The 16,736-nt window shown below is 29.5% G+C and overlaps 4 protein-coding genes across 7 annotated transcripts in view; 2 read left to right on the forward strand and 2 right to left on the reverse strand.

Moving 5' to 3' along the window:
* The first annotated feature begins 1,367 nt into the window (after positions 1-1,367).
* Positions 1,368-4,885, forward strand: LOC117212448 (methylglutaconyl-CoA hydratase, mitochondrial). 2 transcript variants are annotated; one of them, XM_033457308.1, is made up of 3 exons: positions 1,368-1,586; positions 3,738-4,538; positions 4,633-4,885. In XM_033457308.1, exons 2-3 carry the CDS (start codon positions 3,796-3,798, stop codon positions 4,790-4,792), a joined length of 903 nt encoding a protein of 300 aa, XP_033313199.1. In that variant the 5' UTR covers positions 1,368-1,586; positions 3,738-3,795; the 3' UTR covers positions 4,793-4,885. The 2 variants fall into 2 exon arrangements, with proteins under 2 accessions (XP_033313199.1, XP_033313205.1); XM_033457314.1 differs by lacking the exon at positions 1,368-1,586 and adding an exon at positions 2,732-2,753.
* Positions 4,886-5,462: 577 nt separating this feature from the next.
* On the reverse strand, positions 5,463-7,304 carry LOC117213772 (phosphomannomutase). 3 transcript variants are annotated; one of them, XM_033459430.1, is made up of 5 exons: positions 7,177-7,304; positions 6,479-6,566; positions 6,216-6,410; positions 5,872-6,139; positions 5,463-5,790 (listed from the first exon to the last, which is right to left on the reverse strand). In XM_033459430.1, exons 2-5 carry the CDS (start codon positions 6,536-6,538, stop codon positions 5,525-5,527), a joined length of 789 nt encoding a protein of 262 aa, XP_033315321.1. In that variant the 5' UTR covers positions 6,539-6,566; positions 7,177-7,304; the 3' UTR covers positions 5,463-5,524. The 3 variants fall into 3 exon arrangements, with proteins under 3 accessions (XP_033315321.1, XP_033315312.1, XP_033315301.1); XM_033459421.1 differs by lacking the exon at positions 7,177-7,304 and adding an exon at positions 7,000-7,153; XM_033459410.1 differs by lacking the exon at positions 7,177-7,304 and adding an exon at positions 6,701-6,873.
* On the forward strand, positions 7,218-9,764 carry LOC117213718 (N-sulphoglucosamine sulphohydrolase). Its single transcript, XM_033459305.1, has 10 exons — positions 7,218-7,361; positions 7,597-7,726; positions 7,826-7,962; positions 8,020-8,170; positions 8,234-8,472; positions 8,541-8,660; positions 8,771-8,971; positions 9,046-9,215; positions 9,304-9,450; positions 9,530-9,764. The coding sequence occupies exons 1-10, from the start codon at positions 7,247-7,249 to the stop codon at positions 9,662-9,664; spliced, it is 1,545 nt and encodes a 514-aa protein (XP_033315196.1). The 5' UTR covers positions 7,218-7,246; the 3' UTR covers positions 9,665-9,764.
* A 1,390-nt stretch (positions 9,765-11,154) lies between these two features.
* LOC117213758 (putative phosphatidate phosphatase) overlaps positions 11,155-16,736 on the reverse strand; it is a 59,551-nt gene continuing 53,969 nt past the window's right edge. Inside the window, exon 8 of the mRNA XM_033459397.1 lies at positions 11,155-11,598. Coding sequence (XP_033315288.1) covers positions 11,524-11,598 — 75 coding nt within the window. The 3' untranslated portion in view covers positions 11,155-11,523. The remainder of the gene's footprint in view (positions 11,599-16,736) is intronic.

A 16,736-nucleotide genomic window follows, 5' to 3' on the forward strand; every position in this document is an offset into this window, starting at 1 on the left:
CTGCTTCGATTAAGAACAGGGGGTTCTAATTTTAGATTATCTCATTTTCTTCGTTTATGGTATGCATAATCGCGTACCGCAGTTATTGATTAAATACAAATGATACTTTGTTAACGTAGTGATTATTGAATGAAATAGTTTGTTTAACAATTTGTTGCATGAAAAGTTACGTCTCAAAAATACCGCTTGCTGTAAATCTTTAAATTGACGTCTTTAATAAAATTAATTTCACTAAATAAAATTGTCTTTTTTTTTTTTAATGAAAGTTCCGGTAGAATTTTATTACAATTCGGTTTATTAATATTTCATCTAATATCTTCCTATTTGACAATTCGTTACGAATTTAAAAAAGACATATGCGACATATTTACGTCATCGTTGTAACGTAACGTAGGTAATTAAATTCAGCTGTTTACTGAAATTAAAAAAAAGAAATTATCAGTCAAAAAGCATACATCTGTAATCTGGCTTATTTATCTTCTTTATAGTTATAAAAACTGTAAACAAGATTATTACTGATTCGAGTACAAAAAAGAGGGAGGAACAAATCACGTAACAATAATAAGATAATAATAATAAGATAATCTTAAATTTCAAAAACATTCAATTCCGTTGATTTGTCGATAATTTGGGGAAATATTGTATAACATTTACAAATCAACCATCTCATAATGGTGAAAATAGATATTTCATATTTTATATAAAAATTCTAAAACTTCGATTACCTGCAAATAGAAAAGTATAGTTTTTGCTATTTTGCTAGATAAAATCCTATTTTGTTTGATAAGACAGTTATTTATCTTTGTACGACATATGTTATTAATTAATTATTATTAAGACACAGATTATTAATGGTAGTAGGTACGTATGTAGGTTCGAATATATTCTAATTTATATACTATATTACATAACTATATTGTAACTTATAATCTATATAGACTACGCTGCTTATGAAAAGGCCATTATCGTGACTTTTATAAATTTATTAATCCATTTTTATATTAATCTCAATTAATCACAATTAAATTAAATTATCGGTTTACGAAATCCATAATATGTATTTTACTAACCATACTTTTAATTCTTTAAAGTTACAGGTCTAGCTTTATACAAACCATTCAACAACGTACTACTCTATTCGAAACCTACTTAAGGGTGTCTCAGACATTTATTAATATAAATACTGATAATGCATATTAATTGTTTTAGTTGAGAACCTCGAAATATTGGCTTCTCTTCCATTCTAGCAGCAACTCGCGCTTCGTAAAGTTAACAGGAGAGATAGAAAAACGTATCGACTGACGCAAAATGGATGTTTGAATCTTATCTGTGTGCGTGTGACACACAGTGTATAAATACACGTACAACTTGAGTAGGTCGCGAAGAATATATTTTCCTTTCATTTTCTACAACAACCAGTTGCGCTTGCGACTCTGCGACGTCGTCGTCGAAGTACTGAAGTTAGTACGTTATATTTGAACTTTTCTCGGGCCTCCCTACCACAAATGCTATTGGTGCAACGCGACGGTGCGTAAAGTCCAAGGAGTCGTCAGAGACATTCCTACACGCTTCCGAAAGAAGACACGGTATTTCTATTTTTCTTCATTTATACGTATACGTTTACACGTTTCATTAATTATTTGATAATTTCATTTGAATAATTCTTCAAAGTTTAAAAACTAATCGTGTTTACTGTATTTTTTATAGTGATATTTGTTAGTGAGAGTAAGACGCAAGTCAGACTTGACCGTGTTAAAATAGTCGGAATATTAATCTTTTATTGGGTGTTTTACACTTTTATTGGAATGATTTTTCAATATTTAAAAAGTTAACACGCTGACTGGCACGGTGGTCATCAGTGACCTACGTTTCACTAAATTCTTTAGGGTGATTAAAATAAGATAAATTTGTTGGAGTAAACAATTTTCAAAAATGTGAATGACTTAGATTTTAAATTAACATTTGCTGAGAAAATGTGCATAGTATACTGTAAAATGTGTAATATTGTGTGAAAATACAGTTCTACGGTGTAATATATTTCAATCTGTTTATCGTTATTATTATACTTCTATTTGATAATAAGAATAAGTCACCGGTCAGACTTATGTATACATAATATAAACAAACCGATACTATTTATCCATTAAATATTAAGTATATTAATCTTTCGTTAATTACTTTATAATTTCAGTCTTCAACGTTTAGGAAGATAATTGTTATTATTGTATTTTTTTATGGAGATGTTTGATAATAAGAATAAGACAGAAGTCAGATTTGTAAACATGCCGATGCTGTTCTTTCTTTGACAAGTTCGTTGCTGGTCCGATTTACAATTTTTACAATATTCTATGCTAACAAAAAATTCTTATACAATATCTGTGTTCATATTGTAAAACTTGACATATGTATTTAGTATGGGTTATAATGAAATATTTTTTCATCAGGGATTTTTAGTTCATATGTCACATAAAAGTATATATGCACGTATATATCTATACATAACATACATACCGTGCCGACTCGAGTACGCGTCGTTAGTACGTCGCTTGTACGTCGTACCCAACGTTCAGGAATTTGATTGTCATTATTACTTCATTGTATACTTGATATACCTAGTATACTTAATCATCATTGTTTTTGTACTTGCTATAGAGATATTTGATAATAAGGACAAGGCGCCAGTCAGACGCCTGTTCTAGTTGTTTCGCAGTACAGGTGCTGCACCATGCGGCCAAATGCTGAGGTCAACTAAAGTTAGCATATACAAGAACCTATAAAATTAGGGATCTGCTCTGTTTGGTTGCAATTTAGCATATACAATAATCTATGTATTTAAGCTTAAAGTTAAGAATGTCCCCTGTTTGGTTGCACAAAAACATTGTAGTAGGCAATGCGAATGATTATGATATATATATAATATTGCTATGTGTAATATTTGTTTATACTTAATTTTCTACTTTCGTCATTTATTTATTGTTAGTCATAATCATTCGTATTGGCTAATACAATGTCTTTATGCAATCAAACAGGGCAGATCCTTAATTTTACAGGTTTTTGTGTATGCTAACTTTAATTAACCTCAGCACTTGGCCGCATAGTGCAGCACTAGTCCAGGAACAAACAAATCTATAAACACGAGTACTCCCATTTCCTCTCTGGTCAGACTTATATAATATACCGACATGCATTTTGAATGTGGTGGTGCCATTTACTAGTTAGAAATTTTGATTCTTATTAGTTGCACTAATTCACCTGTAGACGGCGCAAGCAGGCCCAAAATAGGGCACTTTGCACTAATTGCATGTAATTAATTAATTACGTAAGAAATCGAATATGCATAGAAAATTTCTAAAAGCGCAAGCTTTAATTTAATTTCTAAACAATTCATTTTACCGCTAGATGGCTATAATGTTTTGTTGACTATGAATTGAACGATTTTTAAAACTTGCTTGTAGGAGAATATTTAGATAAAAGTAATTTTAATTAATTCTTTGAGTTCTAAAATATCATGTAAGCTCTTAAAAATAACTTACCATATTTTTAATCTGTGATATTCAGTTACTAATATATTATAATTCATCATTGGTATATTGGATATGTTTATTCACTTTTTAAGTGTTAAAAGTAATTCGAATTAAACTCTTGTATGAACTGCATATTAATATTATGAATAATTTATAAGATAATTATTAATATTTCTTGTTGTAATATTTTTAATAATGGAGATTTCTTTTCAGATTGTGTTCACACAAGACTTAATTGAGTGAAAGCCTGTTTACACATAAACTTTACATAATGGGGTCTTTAACGACAAGTGTCAGACACACTTTCCATTCTCTTTGTACAACTGCTACAAAGGCAATGTCTACCAACGCAATGTTAAATCCAAAAGAAGATGTGAAAGAAGTAGTACTTAAGTATTTGGATGGAAAAGACAATGGCATTGTAGTATTAGGATTAAATCGACCCACAGTTTGCAATGCTCTTGGCAAAACTATAACTAGTCAGTTACATGATGCCATTTCTTCCATCAGAGAAGACTCAAAGTTGAGAGTATTAATCATTCGTAGTTTGGTCCCAAAAGTTTTCTGTGCTGGTGCAGATTTGAGAGAAAGAGCAAGAATGGACACAGCAGAAATTTCAAAATTTGTTTCATTCTTGAGAAATATGACATATGATATAGAAACTTTACCAACCCCAGTGATATCTGCTATTGATGGTGCTGCACTAGGTGGTGGATTAGAAATTGCTCTAGCCACAGATATTAGAGTTGCAGCATCAGAAGCTAAAATGGGCCTTGTAGAAACAAAATGGGCTATTATTCCTGGAGCAGGAGGCACTCAAAGACTTCCAAGAATAATTGGAAGTGCTAGAGCAAAAGAACTTATTTACACTGCACGCATCGTTGATGGTGAACAGGCTATGAAGATTGGTTTAGTAAATGAAGTAGTTCCACAAAATAAAAGTGGTGATGCGGCTTATCAAGCTGCTTTAACAATTGCCAGAGAAATCTTACCTAATGGACCAATTGGAGTTAAGTAAGTATAAGTTTACAAATTTGGTTTATATAAATATAATACACAACAAACAATACATCATAATAAATAATACTCTTATTTTATCATATTTTAGAATGGCAAAAACAGCGATATCGAAAGGTCTACAAATGCCTATTACAGATGGATTTGAAATTGAAAAACAATGTTACAACACAGTTGTAGATTCAAAAGATAGAATCGAAGGACTTGCAGCATTTGGGACGAAACGTATGCCCATTTATCAGGGAGTTTAAACATATAAAAATAAAATACAACGTACTTTATAAGTTTGTTACGCTTAATTATCTACATATCACGAAAGTGCATTTTAATCGAGATTAAATGCAGAAACATGCCTTTCTTGTACTACATCATTGTAATGTGATTAATTTCGATCATCGACACATCATTATGAAAGTTCAAGCATACTTGTATTTAAATAGAAACATATGAAATTAGTAAACTAATATTTAATACAGTACAGAAATAATATTGTTAGGTACATAGTTTTAAGTATTTTTATACGTGATTTAAACAATTTCAGAATTTTATATAGTTTATAACAATGTTGTTGTTATTGTTAATACACAATATGTATATATTTATGTAAACACATAAGTTTATTTTTAAAAAATAAAATAATTCTGTTTATATATATAACATTAATTCTCATTTCATTCAAATGCATATTACAAGCAGTTGCATCAATTTTATACTTCAACACATGTTCTTTATAAAACATTAAAAACGAAATTTACAATTCAATTTCCCATAAGATTATTTTAACAAATTGAAATAATCAATTTGATAAAAATAAAGATTGAATAATCTAAATTTTTTAATTGTATCAAAAATTCTTTTGATATTGAAAATGTAATACTATAAATGGAATGCTTACTAATAAAACAGAAAAACAAATCAACATAAATATATAAAAGTATCTTCTTTTTTAAGTAAATTATTTAATACATTAAATATTCATTGCATTATGCACATTGCATAGGAACCTCCAGTTGTTCTCGTTCTCTTTTTTCTTTAATAAATGCTATAAGAATATTGAGTTGATTAACTGTATCTTCTGGACAAGTTACACGATGTCCAACAGTTAAATCACTTTCATAAATTTCATAATCATTGCCACCTTCTGCTGTTTTGTCACCAAAGAAATGTATCTCCTCATATCCTTGAATATGTCTTAGACAATATGTTTTGTCCCAACCAATAGGAAAAATGTCAAAAGATATTTGACCTCCTTTACACATATAATAGACACATTTTCAATAACAATCTATATGAAGAACAAATGTTATACAAATATAAAAATCTCACTTACCAATACTGTACGTTAAAGCAAGATCTGGAAATTCCTTTTTGATAGCTTGAATAAATTTCTGACGTATTTGATGCTCAAGATCGTATTCATAAAACTGAATACGCTCTTCTTTAGTACAATTACGACCAACTGGTGATACATTAAGCATTCCTGTCCTAAATTCTATAAAAGTTCCACGCTTGAATGGTAGATGTAATTCAGATATGTATTTCAGACAAAAATTGATCAAATCTTGCAATGCCTCTTCACCAATAATACTTTGAATTGTCTGAAGTAAGAAATAAAAAGTAAGAAACAGAAAATTTTATAACAATTTAATATTGTCTCTTAATTGTATCACTTACATCTGTAGGTAATTGTTTACCCTCTTTAAAAGCAATAAGTCCATTCTCTGCAAAAACATATTTGTACTTTTCAAATATACTTTTACCACCCAACTGTTCTTTAATCTTATTTAAATCTGATCCTCCAACTATAGCTATGTCAAACTCTTTCTTAACAGTCCCCAAAAGGAACTTCTCCACGGATGGTTTAATTGCCTAATAAGAAATTAAAACTTATTCATAACAATCAGAATGTATTTTGTTTTTAATATAAATATTTATACCTGTCTAGGATCCGTAAGTGTGCCATCAACATCAAATAAACATATTATCTTCTTAGTCATAGTAAAATGATACTGTTTATCTGCTTACCTGAAACATAAATTTTTACATTAAATTTTTAATAAGGAAAAAATGTTAAAAGCTCTGTACAAAATATAAATATAGCTATTAAGAAATTTTTATAACTAAATATCAAAAATTGCTTGATATAAAAAATTTATTACTATTTTAAAAAACTATCGTATGTATCAAACAAGTCACACGCAAGTCACGTGCAAGGCGTTTCTCTCATTATTATATATTAACAATTCCCCACCACTTATGATCTTCTTCCTGACAGATTAAATCATATCAAAACAATCTTAATAAAAATAATTAATAAATAGACGAAAAAGAACGAGAAAAACAAAATACATTACAATTCTAATAAAAAATCATAACACTTTTGTAAAAATTATCGAAAAGATCAGAACATATAGATATGTATCTAAAACATTATTGATAAATACACAATGAATATAACCTGTCTAGACAACAAGTCATTAACATATGAATAAAGATAACACTATTTTATTACACAATATTACGACCGTAATTAAGTTGATATTTCATTTTCTCTACTTTCTCTATTTTCATCGACCACGAAATAAATTAAATACTGCATACAAAGTAACGAAGAAAAAAAAACAAAAATACAGACGGTGGTTAGATTGATACGTGGCTTATTTGACGTGTTCTTTATCGGTACTCTTCTTATCTGCAAAATTGCAATGTTAAGAAGAAGTTGCTCGAATAAATTATACTGCTTTGTCTTCCTTATCTTATTAGAATTATATAAGATAAATGCAAACATCGTGCCGCATAAAAATGCTGTCTTACTTTTGGGTAAAAATATACTACTGTTTTTATTCTCAAAAATTTTGTTATTTCAATCTTATGAAATGCGAAATAAAATTTTTAAAAATTAAAATACATATTTTGTTTTATATTTTCATGTAAAAATCAAATTTTAGTTAATATTCTTCATCTGTGTTGTATATCTTCAATTAAAAAATAAAATATCTTTTCATATTTTACAATCTTAGGGAATTATAAATATAGAATTTAATTTTTTGTGCAGCTGACGATGGGGGATTTGAAATGCGATCCTATTTAAATAATATTTGCCAAACACCTAATCTAGATAACTTGGCAAAAGAGAGTTTACTGTTTAATAATGCATATTCTTCAGTCAGCAGTTGTTCTCCTAGGTATCATTATTATTGTCCAACTTGCTGTTCAATATTTCATATCAATGTAGGTATAATATTATTACTTTGTGTTACTTTCACAATTTGTAAACATTTTAGTCGTTCCTCCTTACTCACTGGTTTACCGAGTCATCAAAATGGGATGTATGGTCTCCATCATGGAATTCATCACTTTAACTCATTTGAAACTGTCCAAAGTTTGCCAAAAATATTAAAAAAAAACAATATAAGGACAGGTATATTTAAATTTAAGAATTATGAAAACTCAAAAATCATTTATAAATATTTTACAGGTATCATAGGTAAAAAGCATGTAGGCCCAGGTAGTGTGTATCCATTTGATTTTTCCCATACAGAAGAAAATAATTCTATACTTCAAGTTGGTCGAAACATTACTAAAATTAAACTTTTAGTCAGAGAATTTCTATCTCAAAATAAGACAAAGTATGAATTTGATAGACTTCAACTTGAAGAATGACAAAGATAAATAAAGTATTACATTTCCAGGCCCTTCTTTTTATATATTGCATTTCACGATCCTCATAGATGTGGTCATACACATCCAGAATATGGCAATTTTTGTGAAAAATTTGGCAATGGAGACACTGGTATGGGTACTATCCCTGACTGGTATCCAATATACTATCAGTGGGAGCAAGTGAAAGTACCATATTTTGTTCAAAATACAGAAGCTGCTAGACGTGATATCTCTGCTCAATATACAACCATTTCTCGCTTAGATCAAGGTATTTTATTAAAAACAATGATGCAATTTCAAAACTACCATTACTAATAAATATTGAAATTTTTATAGGTGTAGGATTAGTTTTAAAAGAACTAGAGAATGCTGGTTTTAAAAATAATACATTAGTAATTTACACTTCTGATAATGGTATACCATTTCCAAATGGTAGAACAAATTTATATGAACCAGGTACTAGTCAAATTATTTAAAATATATAAATAAGCAAAGAGAAACTTCTTTTTTTAAAAATAAAATTGAAGATATCTACTATAGAAAAATAATTAACTTTATCACATTAGGATTGGCAGAACCTATGATGATTAGGTCACCAATTCCTAATCATAGGAGAAATAGTGTAACACACAGTTTAACATCATTATTGGATATTGTACCAACATTATTAGACTGGTTTAACATACCATATACAGATCAATCTTCATTTGATACAAATGAAGCTCCTCATTTGACTGGAAAATCACTCCTTCCACTTCTTATTGAAGGTAAATTCAAATTATCTACCTTCAGGATTAAGACACCTTTAACATTATCTTGCTACACACTTATGTGTTTCCAGAACCTATAGAAAATGACACAGCTGTTTTTGCCAGTCAAACACATCATGAAGTTACTATGTATTATCCCATGCGTGCTATTAGAACTAAAAGATATAAGCTTATACATAACATTAACTATAAAATGCCATTCCCTATTGATCAAGATTTTTACGTCTCACCAACCTTTCAGGTAACCTGCAAAAGATAAAAATTAATATGAGAAAAGGTTATGTAATATTTTTTAAATTATAAATCATACATTTTTCTTTTATTTAAAGGATCTTTTGAATAGAACCAGGAATAAACAATCACTTCCATGGTACAAGACATTAGAAAATTACTATGAAAGACCAGAATGGGAATTGTATGATTTAAAATATGATCCAGAAGAAAAAAATAATATTGCTTCTAAATCATCTGCAAAAGTAATTAAAAACGAAACACTTGCTATACTTGAACAAATATATCCTAAAATATTAAACCATATATAAATTTTATTTTCAGAAAATATTCTTTGATTTACAAGAAAGATTATTAAAATGGCAGAAAACAACCAAAGATCCTTGGCTTTGTGCACCTAGAGGAGTTCTTATTGGAACTAAAGAACCACAATGTATGCCACTTGAAAATCTTATTTAAGACATATTGATTATTTCAATCTTTTTACAATATGAAAATATAATAAATAATTAATGCCAACATGACACAGCAATATAGAGGATATTTATAGTTTATATTCATAATTATTATAATTTTTATGTTTTATAATTTTTATATTTTTATTATCATAATTATTATGTTTTTTTACATAATATTGTAGAAACGGTTTTGGGGTATTTAAATAAATTTCATTTATGCTACAAGTTTGTGACTCTTTGTTATATAATAATAGAATAACATACATAACAGAATTCTTCCACTACATTAATATCAAATAAAAATATTAATGATTTTTATATACGAAAATACAAATATATTATTTACAAAGTATAAACTTGTATATTTCTCCTTCTTATGCAAATAGCAATCTTATGTACAAATTCATTATTCTAACAGAAATAAAATATTAACATACTTGTTCAAATATACTAATTATTTGAACATATACATAAGTATTAACGGTTAACATATTGAATAATTCTCTCTAAATATACCTACTACAAAAATTTCTAATCAAAGAACAGGACGTGATACAGTCATATTTTTCAAATCCTTATCACGATGTTTCAAGAGGATTTCGTTTAATTGACGAACATACGTCGAGGATTTATTCGCAGACTTTTCTACTGCTTTCAGTTCCGATGATATTTCATTCATCTAAAGTCCAAACGAATCGATTTAAATTCATAAGAAAACGCAACATGAATATATATGATTGTCTCTGAAAGTCTTACGTATTCCTTGTATCCTAAATATCTGTTGTATTTCTGATTGTTATTGTAAATTTGTTTCACTTGTATCATAAAAACAAGACACATTAACAGACCACCAAGCAACACGAGCAAGTTCGTATTTTGAAAGCTACGTAAAACGAGCATCACTGATTTTGAGGTTACTTTTATACTTAAAAAATTTGATTAACCGGAACAATGACACGTAAAATATATCTAAAAAATACTTTTATCTGAATGTGGTGGTATCGAAATTAACAATTTCACGTCGCATTACATATTTACAAATATCTCGCATCTAAAACAATTATACTAACACATTATACATCGCAGGAAACGTAATGACTATAGTTTAAAATATCAGTTGGGTCGAACTGGGCCATGATAGTATCTATATTCAGCGCTTGATGTCTCTACTATCTAATTTAAACGCTTTATCAATTTTATTGATTTATGAAATTAATTGTGAAAAATGAAATAATTAGAAATTCATAAATAATATTTATTAAGCTAGTTATTTATCATGACAGTACTGATTTGATATGTATCTGAAATAAATTGAATAATTGAACATTATTCGAAAGACATGTAGTGACTGAGATTAGTATTCAGATATTTCAAGAATTTTTAACACTATTTAGCTTGTTTTTTCTTAATTAAGAGATGTATATACATTAAATAAATAAAATACATGTTTTTATTAACTTCAATGTTTGTTTTAATATATAACAAAACATTCTGTCAGTTATCTATTATAAAGAAACGTATACAACAATATTGTCCCCCACATTATGATTTTCGAATAGTAATGCATGTCACATGTAATGTATGTACCAAAGATCTTTAATAGAAGAGATGAAAGGATTGAAAATGACATACATATATGACATCTAAAATATGGTACAATACACTTACTCTATTGAAATAAATGACAGATTCTATGATATATTGGCTATGAAATAAATAATATCCCATCTGACGGGGAAATAACATAGTTGTAAATAATGGGGTATTAAGGCTAAGTTTCATATAAACACGGTAAATTAAGTACAGATACACTCGCATTTGCTTCTCTATTAAGTATTTAATTCGATTGTGTGACTGCTTTTAAATAGTGCTGTCTCCATTTCTTTCAATCGCATTGTAAAATGTAATTCTTGTTTGAAGTAATGATGAATCGTTCTGAAATTTAAATAAATTTTATGTCAGTTCAATAACGATTGTTCTTCTTTTCCAATGACATAAATTATTATTTTATACATGTGTCATAGAATTTTATTCTTTTAGGATTATTCCATTACAAAGCTAGTGAGTTATAACAAAGCAGGGAACGATAGGTAAAGCACAAATAAGCTAACTTTTGAATTCCACGAAACGCAGATAAGCTTACAAAATTAAATGCACATAAAACAATATGGATGAATGATTAATAACCATAAAAATGCGTGAACGAACTCAAAAAGTGATATAGGAGTAGGAAGACAACACTGCATAGAGGCCACTTGTGTCCTTGTCTAATAAATCATGCACATTCGTGCAGTAAAGTATAACGTGTAAGTCTAACACCGATTAACGAGCGGCGTAGTGTACATACTTAATTAGACAAGGACAGAGGGGTTCTTTTTCTCATATGACTCGCGTTCTCTTACAACATAACGTAATAATAAACAATAAAATAATTAATAAAAAATGAAATAAATAACGACATAAATAATAACATAATTTTTAAACTTCAACATTATAGAAATGATTGTTTATCCGTGACAATATGACTTTGCAACGATAAATGTAATTTTAACAATAACGATGAGTGAAAAAGGGAACATAAAAATTTTGTTCTTATTTTCAGCCCTTAAGTAACGTAAAACAAGAAGTCCTAGTTTTTCTTTCTTTGAATAACCTCAAATTAGAAAACAGAATTAGTTCTATAGTTGTCGAGATAATGCGATTTTTTTCCATAAGTTACAGTTAATTTTCGCGTGATCGAGTTAAAAACGACTCGTGGTGCCCTTAAGTAGCTTCGCTCGCTACTTTGAAAGCCTCTAATCGCCTGCTGCGAAAATGAGACAATTTTGCTAACATTTTTTAAACCTTTATGGGCATCCAATCTATCTTAAAGGCAATCGGTCCTAGAGAAACGTTCTTTTTTTAAATTACATAAAATGACTTCAGAAATCGATTGAAACAAGTTCCATTACGATAAAATGAAAACTGCAAGTTTCTTTTTTTTACAACTAAACAAAAGTTTATTTTTGCTATATTTTAGTCAAGCACTTGAATATAAAAATTTTTGTTCATTTGAATACCAAAATATATGATAGGTCTTTCAGATAGCGTAGAAGGTCGGAGGATAAATCGAGATAAGCTGATATGTTTTTATCGCAAATTAAAATTTTTCGCTTCGTAAGTTAAGAAATTGATTGTACGAAAATTAACAGAAGATTCGAAATTTGGAACACTACTTTGGTATGACTAGTATTTATTTATTACAGAACCTTGATATTGTACGACAATTTTAACTAATGTTGCAAACAACTTAAGAAAAAAGGACTTCTTTTTCGCTTTTTACTAATTTTCAACCTAGCAATTGTGCTTACCGTAACGAACAGGTCGCATTTTCCAGATAATTTTATTAGCTACAACATTCTACTGAAGCTTTTGCACGTACGACAAATAGTTTCAAAGATATAAAGCAAAATGTAAAAAAAATTGTTTCTTTCGTCAATCGATATTTCGTTAAAGGAAAATTGTTTCAAAGTCGCTTATTTTGTTCTAAATATCGTTTCGAATTATATGCAAAAAAATTTTTATTATCAATTTGTTCCTGGATCTTTTACGCTTAATTCGACTGGATTAATAAGACAACGAAATTTTTCATTTCCTACCAAAAATCTATGTATTTTGTGTACATAAATTTCTAGCGTTTTTCATTGTTAGAGTTTAAGGGAAGCATTAGTACATATAGTTATTACACCATTTTAGCTCGTCGACCTTAAAATGAACTTGGCTTTATATCTCACTTTTTTCCAAACAACACTCCATTCTAGATTGGTTGATTTTTGGTTGCTAATTAAATTACGGACTATGGGGGTGTCAGGGAATCAAATCCGGGCCTTTTAATTATTTTTATAACTGGGTAACTTACCCACTACTCTGCTGCCATCCAATTATCTATGTACATATATAGATATTTATTTCAGCCTGATGGTCTAGAAATTGGACTTAGTTTTATATAGTTTATGAACATAAAAGAAAACTACAACTAAACTTACAAATAACTATAATAATAACATAAAAATATATCAATTCCTTGGTTATCTGTTTCGTCTCCTCTAAGTACTTTATTTTTATATAAACATTTTCACCATTACAGTTCATGCATCTATTTATTCCACTATTCATTACCTATCTATTATTTAACTTGTACTTTATTTCTCAAAAATTGAACTTTTCTTCACTCTTGTTTTTTGCCACCTTCCATATTTCCACCTTCACCGGGAATTTCCTTGACTTTAGGTTCCTCCTTCCAATCCATCAACGAGTCTTCCCCTTTTCCACACGACGTACTATCGTTTCACCTCCTCTTTCAACCAGAATTTCTCGCCTCTTCTAGGCTACACATCTGGCCCTCACCAAAACCATCCTTCAGTTATCTCTAGATTAATGACTTCGACTGACGATAGCAAGTACTGAAAACTATCTTGCTATTGAGCTAATAACGATAGCAGCAACGAAATTTTTTCACTGATCAATTTTGTCGCCCGGGAACATTAATCTAGATGAAGTAAATGAACGAATCTTTAAAACCAGTTTCACGAATGTCATCTTCCATTACACGAATGAGAAGTTATTGGTAAAAGGCAGCTTCGGTAACCCTGTATTATGTACATCATCTTGTCCCTGGATACATTTGCGTAAATCGTGTTCCGTTACAATTAAACTAAATTCGAGATGTAAATACATTGGTAGCCCTTGTCGAACTTGGTAATTTTTAAACTTCAAATTTAGATCAGTTTATTTATTTATTGCGAGAAGTCGACGTAAATAAATATGAATTTCAAGGAAATTTATAAAACACGTAGCATATATTTTGCTGAAAATGACAACGCGAGTTTGTGCTCGCCATCCATATTCAGATGCGCTAGTTACAGTAAATAATAACTAGAAGATAGTTCTAGATACAATCGATAGGTGTAAGATGTTCTTTTGTTTTTATCCCTAGTCCATGTAAGAAAGTGCAACAAAGGTTTTTCGGCTCAGAACGGTGTGATAGATTTATCCAAAGAATAAAATAATAATTGTTACGATCCTACCTCTAAATACAGAAATAACAACATATTTTTCTTTATTTTCCAATTTATCCGGTTAATCGATGATATCCTCCGAATCGGTAATTTATCAATAACGTCAGAGACGCACGTACAGGAAGTTTTATTTCAACATTTCGTGTACAAGACAGTTCCGAGTAGTACAAGACTAATTTCGCATTACGCTCGTGTTTGAATACTTTCGACGTGATTCCTCGTATTCTTGCGTATACAAGATAATAAAGGCTATCATTTATAACCAGATACCTATCGGTATTATTAATGGTAGAAAGAGTAGATTTTATCGGTGCTGTATCCTCTCTTTGGATACGAAATGCCGATCAAGAAGGATCACGTGTGCCACTGTTTCTGCTTAAGTGGCGTGCACTGGTCAAAGCTACTATAATGTATTTATACCTCGTCCATTTTACTGTTCGTGAACCAGTGATGAACGATTTCGTCTCAACGAAGAGAAGCCATCGTTATTTATACATATTACCGTACGAATCGAATTTAAAGGAACGGGTTTAAAGATCTTTTTCTTTCGTTAAGTAATTCCAGTTCGATGATTTATCGCATCTGTAAATTATCTACTCACATAAATTGAATTGAGCGTAATTCGTCGCTACCGTGTGTGTAATCTTCAAAACTCTAGATGCATCGACTCTTCGGATTTTTTTTTTTTTAACAAAATCTTAGCTCGTAAGCTGAAGCAGAGATCGTTCGAAATGCTTGTCTTCTTCTCACCTAAGGCTGAATTTTTTAATTACGTTCAATCGTATTTTCCCTTTGATCGTTCTCCGATGATCTCTCAGTAAGTATGCGCAACGATGCCTTAGAATATATGGAAACAACAATTTTGAAGAATATTTATTCACTTTCAATATATTTCATGTATTTAAACGTTATATGTATATCGGTGTTAATCGAATAGAACTTAGAATTATTACGATACAATGACGCTTTATCGTTTCAAATAAACTTTTCAACAGTATCCATCACTTTTTATATTTTATTTATTAGACGTTATATACCAATGCCAACGGTTACTTTCATCGAATAAAACTTAGAATTATTAATATCTTTGTTATCACAGCGATCGAAATTTCGATATTATTTCATCGAAAGATGAGCGAACTTATTACTTCGATCTGGTGTATACATTCTCGATCTGTGCAGAATTTAATGACCACGATATCACAATAAAACGGTACACGTGTTACAATTTTTTCTTTTTAATCAATGTTATTGCGTTGTATATCGTAAACCCCTTGTTTACATTTTTGCTCGAAGTAATAGCAGGAGACTTGCCCTAGAATAAATACGAAACTCTTTAAGCAACGATTAACGATCCCTTCGTCTGTATGAACGAGCACAGGGAACATGATCCATCGTGCAAATCCGATAAATCGCGTTAGACATAGTTTATACTGCTAGTAATATTCAACTCAGTCGTTTTAACTCGTTAACTGGGCGATTTTTTAAATAATTAATGAAAGACGAATTAATTCTACGATCGAATTCTATGCAAATGTAAATGGATTAATATATTTATTATCTTTAATATCAGAGTAATTATGAGACAAAGAAGGAGGAGATAAATGAATTATTAAGTACAAAATATTACTAATGCCAGCGACCAGTTAACTCGTCTTTGCCCAGTTAACAAATTAAGGAGCTACTTATCTTTAGGAAATTAAAAACTACGTATCTTTCGACATGTTTCCGATCCAAGGAAATGTAATTTTCAAGAAAAATGCTCATTGTTCAAAATAGTGGATATTTAGGTTTTACAGTCGTGCAAGTTTTGCAAAAATATTATTATTATTATTGCAAAAGTATTATTTGCCGATGCAACAATTCGCAGATTATTTTAATACTTTTGGTATCGCTTTTGACAGTAATCGCTTCACGGTAAAACGTTTAAAGCGCTTAAATATTTGACAGGCTTGAAGATACAAAAGATATGAAAAGAAATTGATAATTTCCTGGATTTATGTAGCCCCTTAACAA

This window comes from Bombus bifarius, unplaced genomic scaffold (assembly GCF_011952205.1).
Source record: "Bombus bifarius isolate JDL3187 unplaced genomic scaffold, Bbif_JDL3187 scf7180000007970, whole genome shotgun sequence".
NCBI classification, from domain to species: domain Eukaryota; kingdom Metazoa; phylum Arthropoda; class Insecta; order Hymenoptera; family Apidae; genus Bombus; species Bombus bifarius.